The sequence below is a fragment of the Salvia miltiorrhiza genome, chromosome 6, assembly GCF_028751815.1.
Source record: "Salvia miltiorrhiza cultivar Shanhuang (shh) chromosome 6, IMPLAD_Smil_shh, whole genome shotgun sequence".
Classification (NCBI taxonomy): domain Eukaryota; kingdom Viridiplantae; phylum Streptophyta; class Magnoliopsida; order Lamiales; family Lamiaceae; genus Salvia; species Salvia miltiorrhiza.
Window position 1 is genome coordinate 39262684 of NC_080392.1, and position 11928 is coordinate 39274611.

Sequence of the window (11928 nt, forward strand, 5' to 3'; positions counted from 1 at the left end):
AAAATAATTGGTGCTTACCTTTTGGTTGATTGGACCTAGCAGCCAAATGCAATATTGTCTCCCCATCATCATCCTTTGCATCCAGAAATTCATCAAACTGTCCACCAAAACCTGCAACGTGCTAAGCTGACCATGTTTCACACACAGATGCAACACGGTCTGCCACGATGCACCCTCTCCATTGCAGGAAACAGATCCAGCTGAGCAGCTCCTTAACACCTCTGCATGCCCATTCATGGCTGCGAATGAATCGGGTTCATATCATGACAGTCTCGCCACCAGCACGCCTCCGGGCTACTGATAACAATTCTTCACTATCTCGAGGCTCCCCTCCGCAGCTGCGATGTGAAGAGGCGACGAATTTCTCGAGTCCAAACTCGTAGCAAGCCGTGGATTGATCTTCAGAACCTCTTCAACGATGGCTGCTTGTCGCCACATTGTTGCTACATGCAGAAGATTTCCTGCACTTTCAAATGAAACTTCATCGAGAAGGAATGGATCTTGTGGAGAATTTGTTGAAATTTTGCTAATTCCCCCTTCTTGCAGCATCATATAGATTCTTTTGGCTGCTTCTTCAAACCATTTTTTTTTCTTTCTAATTAATTTTCTTCTACATGCAAGCAATCACGAGTCCTTATTTATAATCAACTTGAAGAGAATCAGGTCAGGATGTGTATATAACAATATTGAGATGGCCAATTCCTTTCTTCCAATCCAGGAAAAGAACTGAATAAATTAAAGCGAGAAACCAGTGTGTGCCACGAGGTGTCTGAAAAAAATGATAGTTATAATCCACATGATTAATATTAGTGAACTTAGTTTAAAGTAATTAGAGAAGAAGGCATTGAAAATGGCATCACATGTCAAAACAAGAAAAGGAGATGGTTTCACATTGTTAGATTATGTAGTGACCCGCTTTTATAAATATTAAATCCAGTAATGAGTGTTTATTTTGTTCATCAGTGAATGAAAACGGTTATTATTCTGATAGAATTCAGCTTATGATCCTGAATTTATATGTTTAAGCAGTCAATGATATTATTTCAGAGTTATAACTGACTTAGCAAAGTCACGTTATTTATTTAAGCGAGATGGAATTAGAATTATTTTTACTCAAGTCGTGGATTATTTCGACTCGTGAGTTAATTAAATCTGCGGATTTAATTTATATATCAAGACAACGAACAAATTAAATCTACGGATTTAATTTAGATTCATTTTACAACTTATCGATTTTAGCGAGTTATCACATGTCGAAATCGAGATTTATGTAAATATACAATATTCCAATCACATTGATACATTGATGTCCACAACTCATAATAACATACAAAGTCATCAGTATCATTACACAAAACTTTCTTTTTGCTCCACCATGCTTTTCTCCCCATTCATACAACACCACCACTCAACACTCAAGTGCACTCCCATCGCCCCTTTGCCTTCCTAGCCTAAAAGTTCAGCCAAAACACTTCCTTAATCACTAGCAAACCAAGGGAAGTAATTAGTCTAAGATGCTGCCAGAAAACTCCAAGGTGAGATTTGGCTTTCATTCATCCGGTGCTCTGCCACTTCAAGGTAAGCTTGGCTTTACTCCTTTCATCTCCTTCCATTAACCCAACTGCAATTACTAAAACAACAACATTCGATCTATTAAGTTCAGTCATTCCAGCTCATTTAACTCAGCCAACAACAGCCAACCAACATTTATACATCAAGGGTATTTACACTATCTCAGTCACCCTCTCAACATACGCATTCTAGCATCCTCAAGCATGATTAGTTAAGCCTAGAACATCAATATGCTTCACACACAAATGGAAAAGAGAAAAAACCTCAGCTCATAAATCGAATATAGACTTGCTAGCATGCTCACAACACATAGAGTGCTAAGTACTAGATTTCTTACTCGAGTAAATCTATACTCATATCGAAACTCAATCACGCAACGAAAAGAACAAGAGACGGAGAATTGAAATTAGCTTTAATGTGAGGAGGTGGGCAGACTGCCTGCTCTGAATCGGAAGCGACGCACCTCCGCTCGGTCGGAACGGCGACGAGGCAGAACTTTGCTGCTTGTCGGAACTCGAAGGACCGAAAAGGAAGGGCCGGAAGAGGCAGCGGCGCCTCAAGACAGTCCAGCGACGCGGCGAATCTCGCCGATTCCAGAAGTAACAGCAGCGGCGGCATACCCATCGCCAGAATCCAGCAGCAACGGCTCGGTGCACGACGGCGGTTGGCGATTTCAGGCGGAGCAACGCCGGTTTTGAGGCGACAACCCTCGCCGAAAATTTCAGGAGCAGCGGCGGCGATTTCTGATTTGAGAGAATTAGGGCTCCTCACTTGGGGATCCCCATTAAATCGAGAAGGAGAGAGGGACGAGCGAAGGCTCGGCCTCCACCGCGACTCCAGCCAGACGGACGACGGAGAAGTGCGAACAGACGGCGGCCGTGCGCACCCTATGGCGGAGAGGGCAGACGCCTGTTCCAGACGAGGGGGATGGGAGAGGAAACTACCCCCACGCCCTTTTTCGAGCGGAGGCCGAAGGCGGAAGACCAGATAGACGGCGGCCGAGCTCCTTTACTGCGAGGCGGCGGCTGCGATTTCGGAGCGGCGACGGCAGCGCCTCGGCTGTGAACGAGAGGAAGAAATAGAGAGAGAGAGCTCGACTGTTATGTTGAGAGGAGAGAGACCGAGATGTTTGGGGGAGAGAAGGATTTTTGGCTTCTTTCCTTATTTATGAAATTGGGGCTTAGTTTAAATGGGCTCCTATTTTAATTGAGTTGGGGCCAAATTTTTGGGCTTTAATTATTTATTCATTGGGCCTTGTTGTATTTATTTTCATGTGGGCCTTTATTATTTCTCTTTGGGCCGAATTTACTAATGAAAGCCCAACTGCATTCTATTTTAATTGGGCTTTCTTGATTTTATTGTAATTGGGCCTCTGAAATTATTTATATGGGCCGATTTTAATTACTGATTGGGCCTCTGATATGGGCCGATTTTAATTACTGATTGGCCTCTGAATTTATTTATATGGGCCTTTGATTATTCACTTATTTGGACTGCTGTATCATTTCAGTTGGGCCTTGGTTATTTTATTTCATTGGGCCGAATTTATTTAAATTGAAGCCCATTTATTTTATTTTAATTGGGCTGTTATATTATCTTTGTTGGGCCTCGTTTGAATTATTTAATTGAGCCCAGCTAATCAAATTATTTATTTATTGAGACAAGATTTATTTAATTACTTGAGCCGATGAATTATTTCAATTGGGCCTCTCATGTTAATTATTCAAGCCAATTCTATTAATTAATTATTAGGCTGCCTTATGTTGAGCCTTTTAATTATTTAATTTTATAACATTACTTGTTCCTATTTTTTTTTAGCCCGATTAATTATGAGGTTATAAAGCGAATAAGTGAAGTACTTATTTATTTTCTATTGACTACGAGGAATGGGGTTTATTTAATTGACGGATTTAGAACACCCCGAAGAGAACGGATTAATTTTAGTTAATTATCCGGCTTCATGAGACGAGACGTAGCTTTTGTTTAAATTCGATAGCCTGGATTAACAATAGAAATTCCCTGATTATTATCTTAGAATAATAGTTCATGCATACGAGGTTCATGCATAGTTAAATTATGCATTCTCATTTTAATTGAGAATTTCCCTCGATTTAAAGTCTTACATTATATTCTCGTAATAAGGTCAAGCACGAGATTAATAATCGGTCAAGGAGCTACTGTATCACAAAAAGTTTCTATCAGGTGGGCATTACTTTCATATATATCAAATGAGTTTAAATGTTACGTTCAAGCAAGTTATTTCATGACTAAATTAATTGAAGTTATTTCAAATATTGTCTTGCCATAAAATATTTAAATTTCAGTATGATATCTATCTGATGTGACTTTTATTATGCAATCGAATTCGGGTCCTGAGCAGTTGATAGCTATCCTGCCAGGGCTAGTGTACACCAGTGACCGTGAGTCATCTAGCGGGTTGGCCGGTCAAGTGACCGTGAGAGGTTGGCCACCTCTCCGGCACAAAGTTCCAGATATGATAGATTACAAGAGAACTTAGACTGCCAGTCGAACTTTAAGAATCACAAATGAATTTAGTAAGCTTGGGCCTTTTAGCGAAAAACTCCCTTGCTGTACTGTTTATTATGGCATGACAATTTACAGTTTTGAAGCATGTATTTTATACTTAGGCATACGTGCCCACTGAGTACTTTTGTACTCAAGCCCTGCATATATTTCTAAATGTGCAGGTTGAGCAGCTGCCGATGGTGATGAAGTGATGAGCGGGATTCTTTTGTCTTATTATGTATTAATGAACTCTAGGGTTACATGTCTTCATACATGTAATCAGAATCATATTCCGCTGCGTACTCAGAATTTTTATGTTATTTGGCTAAGTCAGAGATATCTGAACTTATTAGTTATTTGAGTCTATACGACTAAACTTCTGTTATATTATAAATATTCCTTTTGTTAAATTATAAAATGTGATTCTTCTTTGTTTAATTATCCCCTTTCTACCCCGCTTCTAATATCCCTCCATTAGTCACGGTTTCCCGACTTAATTATCCTTAATTATGACCGGTCGTGACAGAGTGGTATCAGAGCAGTTCATTTGCTCTGAACCCTAGAGTTAATAAATTTTTCTAGTATGATCACTAGTATGAAAGAGTCAGTCGGCAAAAACTCAGCACTTCATCACATCGCTATGCTCAACAGAAAGGAATGCAACAGAAAGTTTTTGAATGTTGAAGTTTATATTTCGCCTTGATGCAGATGTTGATTTTACTTATGCCTTTTTATGGAGATGTTACTCAATGAACTTAGATGCGCTAAAGATGCATGATCACTGTTATGAACACAACAATAGAAGGAATTAGCAAGAAACATTTTTGCTTTTCTCTGTAAATTGAGGCGATGAGTAAGTTACAAAGTTAGTGAACCAGACGAGAAATCAACAAACAAAATACAATGGGGAGTAAAGAAAAGTGTCACACACGAGATAGTGACACGGGCATAGATCTTCGTTCGGATTATTCACGCGAGGCGGATACCGAATCAACTATTGCCTTAATCAGAGTATAGTGGGAACACTTTTCATAGTAATAAGAATACCCTACATAGTTTGGAAACTGCAACATAGCGGAGTTATCTCTTTTCAAAACCCTAATTAGTACTAGTTGCAGCATATTTAAGACTTCACGAGTTATATATTCGAGTCTAGTGTTAGGCTCTTATGATTATAATACCGTGGTTAGAATTTCTAGACTCAAGCAGAATTATTACCTTACTGTTGTAGATGTGTTTGAACCTTACTGTTTTGCCACCTATTTTGATATTCGTGAGTTTGATTATGCGACCTTCATGTATAGATGGCGAGGATGCGCTTTACCAAACGACGGCCGTTGCGTCGAGATGCTAGTCCGGATGCAATCAGGAACTCATATTTTACTTATCGCCGATGCCACGGTGATGACTTAGGCCAATTCTTGGCCGGCTTCCATCGACACTGGATCGCTGCAAGAGACCATGGGATATCGGACTATGACGGAATGGAGCGGCTAATAGATTTACTGCCATCAGAATGGCAGGGATGGGCGAGGATGATTTCCGCTCACTACATCACTCGTTCTGGCAGGTCCTATGACTTGCACTATGACTTCTCTGGATTTACTGCTGAGATCCAGGCACAATTCACTCGTTGGGGAAATGCTCCTCGAGGGCCGTATATACGTCCGGGAGACCTTGCTCGAGTCGGAGTACCTTCGCCCGACGAACTACTGGACCCACTTCCGGAGCCGACTCCACCAGCAGCCCCTATCTTAGGGCAAACCAGGAGGCACGATGCTGAGGCAGGCCCCTCTAGGCCTCAAGCCTACAGAGATTTTCCACCTGGCACGGGTTCAGTGCCATTAGTCTGTGAGCCACCATTGTCATCGAGGCAGTTGAGCAAGGCAGAGAGATAGCAGCCGCTATGGTCGACGTTGACAGAGTCTTAGCCGATACCATGGATTTCCTCAATAAGGGAAAGCCCCGGCCATGGACGACCGCCCAACTCTTCGAGTCACCTTGAAGATGATTCGCTCAGCCATCATTGGCCAGGCAACAGGTGAAGGAGGGGGTGAGTCGCACCCATCTGGCGGAGAAACAGATGAAGACCCAGAGGAAGATCCGGAAGAGGATCCAGAGGAAGACAGCCATGCCCCGACCCAGGGATCTTGTACCCGATCTTCTTAGACCGGTTTTATATATATATATATATATATCTAATAGGATGATATTTAAATATTCCAGAAACATAGATTGTTTTAATGCTCTTTGTATGCCATATGCCGGCATAGTCTTTTGACTAGTATTAGTACGGATACGCGAAACCTTGGGGCGTTCTGTGATTGAGTACTTTTTGTAATGGCTTCGCTGGATAGCCAGTTCATCATGTGTGGTACCTACATAGATCTTTGAACCTAGATTTTTATGACGATGTAAAGTCCTCATTGAGGCAATTTTCCCTATGTTATATATGGTGACCTTATTGGTCTTTCGTGGCAAGTCATTCCGCTATGTTTTATTTATATGTTCGCTTAAGTTTTAACAGGAGCAGAACTCGATGAGTTAAAGAGTAACTATAGAAATGATAGTATGTCCTTATTACATTTTAATGCGTTGACAACTTATGTTTTGACCTAATAGAATGCCGCCAAAACGAGGACGACCAAGAGGAGGGGGCAGGATTCCCCGAAATGAAAGAAGAGACCCAGAAACAGTGCCAGAACCAGAACCCGAAATAGTTCAACCACCTGTTCAGCCAGAACGACGGATTGAAGAATTATTTTTGCGACAGAACCCACCTACTTTCAACGGGACAGGAGACCCGGCAGAAGCTGAAACTTGGGTTCGCGCTATTGAACGCATTTTCAACTTCCTGCGTTGCACCGACCAAGAACGCCTGACTTGTATGTCCTTTCAGTTGACTGGGTCAGCTGATTTCTGGTGGGAAGCAAGGATGAAAACAATGACAGCAGAGCAGTTAGAAAATCTGACCTGGGAACAATTCAAAGCCGGTATATATGACAAGTATATACCCAAGAGCTACCGCAAGAAGAAGGAAGCTGAATTTTACAATCTAAAGCAAGGGAAGATGTCGGTAACTCAATATGACAGGATGTTCTGCGATATGTCTAGATATGCGCCGGAACAAGTTGACACAGATGATAAGATGGCTGAAAAGTTTTGTGCCGGACTGAGGCACGAGATTAGGATGGCTTTGGCAAGCCATGGAGGATTGTCTTACACTGAGTCGCTCAGTCGAGCGTTAGACATTGAGGCAGCCATGCCAGGAGAAAGACTTGCAATTGTACCTGCGCCAGCACCTCCACATGATCAAAATCATAATCAGAATTTTAAAGGAAAAAGGAGATGGGACAACAGTAACCCGAACCAAGGCGAGAAGAAGCCATGGCAGGGACGGGTCTTCCAGTCACAGGGCTATGGAGGCCAGAGTGCACCGAAACAGATGGGAAATAACCAACAGAGGGCCCCACATTGCCCCAAATGTAACAAAAATCATGTGGGAATCTGTAAGGCCGGCAGTGATAGTTGCTATATCTGCAACCAGAAGGGGCACTATGCAAACCGGTGCCCGAATAAGCAACATGGAACGAGTTCAAGGCCAAACCCACCTATCCAGGCTCCGCATCTGCGAGCAATCCAAGCTTTGCCGCAACCATACCCAAGGCAGCAACCACAGTATCAGCAGCCACAGCAGCACCAACAGCTACAATACCAACCACAACCTCAACAACCGTATCAGCAACAGGCCCGCCAACAACAGCAGCGACAACAGAAACAACATGAAAAACCTCGTCATGCTAGAGCCTATGCTATGAGGCAGAAGCAGCCCGAGAACAACCAGGGAAACCTGGCAGGTATGGGCATGCTACTCAATACTCCTGTTGTACTTCTATTTGATACGGGCGCATCGCATACTTTCATTTCAAGTACATGTGTTGATACATTAAAACTTAAAATGGAAAGAGCTGACCAGGAGTTGAGTATATCATCACCTATAGGAGGGATGACGACAGTAGATCATGTGTGCTTGAACCTAGAACTGAACATAGGGTCACACAAGATTGTAGTGAACAACTCTTATGTTATACCGATGGGAGATGTGGACATAATCCTAGGAATGGACTGGCTAGCCGAGAACTATGCCACCATCCTTTGTAACGAAAGACGGATATCGTTTCGACCCCCAGGAAGGGAGCCGTCACATTTCCACGGAATTAGTATGGGAAGAAGAAAGATGATCATCTCCGCCCTACAAGCAACGAAAATGATGAAGAAGGGATACCCAGCTTACCTCGTATACTTGCACGGAGAACTGGGTACTGAAAAGAGTATAGAAGATGTAGCAATTGTACGGGACTTTTCAGATGTATTTCCAGAGATTCTGCCAGGGCCACCACCGGACAGACCAATTGAGTTTACCATTGATTTGGAGCCCGGGGCAGCTCCCATTTCGAAGGCACCATACCGGATGGCTCCTAAAGAGTTGGAAGAACTCAAGATACAACTGCAAGAACTTTTGGAACTTGGATTCATTAGGCCAAGTGTATCACCTTGGGGTGCACCTGTACTTTTTGTGAAGAAAAAGGATGACACATTGAGAATGTGCATAGACTATAGGGAACTGAACAAAGTGACACTGAAGAACAAATATCCTTTACCAAGGATAGATGACCTCTTCGACCAGCTCAAGGGAGCAAGCGTGTTCTCGAAGATTGATTTGCGGTCTGGTTATCACCAACTGAAGATTCGACCAGAAGACGTACCTAAGACGGCATTTCGAACTAGGTATGGCCACTACGAATTTGTAGTTGTGCCATTCGGGCTAACTAATGCGCCAGCCGTGTTCATGGACCTCATGAATCGAGTGTTCCATCCGTATTTAGACAAATTTGTCTTGGTATTCATAGATGACATCCTGATCTACTCGAAGAACGATAAAGACCATGAGGAGCATCTGAGAATTGTTCTAGAAACGTTGAGGACAGAGCGCCTTTATGCCAAATTCAGCAAGTGTGAGTTTTGGCTCAGCGAAGTCACGTTTTTAGGACATATTGTGTCATCAGAAGGGATTAAAGTGGACCCTGAAAAAGTGCAAGCGGTGCGCGAATGGAAATCGCCTACTAACCCTAATGAGATAAGAAGTTTCTTAGGATTGGCAGGTTACTATCGGAGGTTTATGGAAGGATTTTCCAAAATTGCAAGGCCAATGACGCAACTACTCAGGAAGGGAATAAAATTTTCTTGGACAGAGGAGTGCGAGAAGAGCTTCCAAGAACTTAAGGAGAAGTTAACTACGGCACCAGTGTTAGCCGTCCCAATAGCTGATAAGGAATACATGATCTACACAGACGCGTCCAAAAATGGACTTGGTTGCGTACTGATGCAAGAAGGAAGAGTGATAGCATATGCGTCACGACAGCTTAGGCCACATGAACTGAATTACCCGACTCATGATCTGGAGTTAGCTGCAGTGGTGCATGCGCTGAAGATTTGGAGGCACCACCTATATGGAGTTAGGTGTGAAATATTCACAGATCATAAAAGCCTGAAATACTTTTTCGAGCAAAAGGACCTCAACATGAGACAGAGGAGATGGCTCGAACTAGTGAAAGACTATGACTGCGGTATTAACTACCACCCAGGCAAGGCCAACGTAGTGGCTGATGCATTGAGTCGTAAGACCCAATCTAAATTGGGAGCTCTCATCACTCGAGAGACGGTGCTCATAAGGGAATTTAGCAAAATGAGCATAGAAGTGGTTAAACCACCAGGGACGATAGCAAGCGTTGTGGCAACAGTACCTAACTTGAGGAAGATGATCGTAGAAGCACAAAGAAAAGACGGGAAGATGGAAAAACTACGGGAAGCAGTAAGGAAAGGAGGCGTCAAGAATTATCAAGAAGCATCAGATAATGTTATCCTCTTTGAAGGAAGAATATGCATCCCCCACGATGATGAGCTTAAGGATAAAATCATGAGTGAGGCTCACGATACCCCTTATACTGCCCACCCAGGCAGTACTAAGATGTATCAGGACCTAAAGAAACACTTTTGGTGGGAAGGAATGAAGAGAGACATAGCGTCATTTGTGGAGAAATGCCTAGCATGCCAACAGGTGAAGGCCTTACATCAAAGGCCATATGGAAAACTACAACCGTTGGAAATCCCAGAATGGAAGTGGGAGCACATAGCAATGGATTTTGTGACCAGTTTGCCCAAAACAAAGAAAGGAAACACTGCCATTTGGGTAATAGTGGATCGACTCACAAAATGTGCTCATTTTATACCAATACCGATCACACATGGATCAGACAAGCTAGCTCAGTTGTATGTTCGAGAGATTGTACGCTTACACGGTGTACCAGTGTCGATCACTTCAGACCGAGACTCAAAATTTACTTCTAGATTTTGGATGAGCTTACAAAAGGAGTTAGGCACGAGGTTAAATTTCAGCACCGCCTTCCACCCGCAGACAGATGGGCAGTCTGAAAGGACAATTCAGACCCTCGAAGATATGTTGAGAACAGTGGTGTTAGATAGAGGTGGAAGTTGGGAAGTAGTGCTGCCGTTGATTGAATTTGCCTATAATAACAGTTACCAGGCGACTATCGATATGGCACCATATGAGGCATTGTATGGAAGAAAATGTAGATCACCACTTTATTGGGATGAAGTGGGTGAGAGAAAAGTTTTAGGACCAGACATGGTAAATGAGATGGTTGAGATAGTCCGCCAAATCAGAGGGCGAATAAAGGAGGCGCAAGATAGACAGAAATCTTACGCTGATGCACGCCGAACCGAATTACAGTTTGAAATAGGAGACAAGGTCTTCCTAAAAGTATCTCCTACCAAGGGGATAACTAGGTTTGGTGTCAAGGGAAAACTTAGGCCCCGATTCGTAGGACCTTATGAGATTTTGGAAAGAATAGGCCCAGTAGCCTATAGGTTGGCATTACCGCCAAGTTTTGGAAACGTTCACAATGTTTTCCACGTATCACAACTCAGAAAATACGTTTTCGATCCAAAGCACATAATCCACCAAGAAGAGATGATCCTTTGCCCAGACTTAAGTTATGAAGAGAGACCAGAGGCCATTCTAGATCGAAAAGTACAACAACTCAGGAATAAGGCAATTACATCAGTGAAAGTCTTATGGAGACACCACGGACAAGAGGAAGCCACATGGGAGCTTGAAGACAAAATGAAGGATAAATACCCCGAACTGTTTTAGAAGAATTATGCAAATTTCGGGACGAAATTTTTGTTAATAGGGGTAGTATGTAGTGACCCGCTCTTTTATAAATATTAAATCCAGTAATGAGTGTTTATTTATGTTCATCAGTGAATGAAAACGGTTATTATTCTGATATGAATTCAGCTTATGATCCTGAATTTATAATGTTTAAGCAGTCAATGATATTATTTCAGAGTTATAACTGACTTAGCAAAGTCACGTTATTTATTTAAGCGAGATGGAATTAGAATTTATTTTTACTCAAGTCGTGGATTATTTCCGACTCGTGAGTTAATTAAATCTGCGGATTTAATTTATATATCAAGACAACGAACAAATTAAATCTACGGATTTAATTTAGATTCATTTTACAACTTATCGATTTTAGCGAGTTATCACATGTCGAAATCGAGATTTATGTAAATATACAATATTCCAATCACATTGATACATTGATGTCCACAACTCATAATAACATACAAAGTCATCAGTATCATTACACAAACTTTCTTTTTGCTCCACCATGCTTTTCTCCCCATTCATACAACACCACCACTCAACACTCAAGTGCACTCCATCGCCCCTTTGCCTTC

The 11928-nt window shown here is 42.3% G+C and overlaps 1 protein-coding gene across 1 annotated transcript in view; it reads right to left on the bottom strand.

Moving 5' to 3' along the window:
• The window catches only part of LOC130990898 (uncharacterized), a 2543-nt gene extending 2105 nt beyond the window's left edge, over positions 1-438 (bottom strand). The window contains exons 1-2 of the mRNA XM_057915126.1: positions 306-438; positions 19-111 (exon numbers count right to left, since the gene is read on the bottom strand). Coding sequence (XP_057771109.1) covers positions 19-111; positions 306-438 — 226 coding nt within the window. The remainder of the gene's footprint in view (positions 1-18; positions 112-305) is intronic.
• Between the last annotated feature and the right edge of the window lie 11490 nt (positions 439-11928).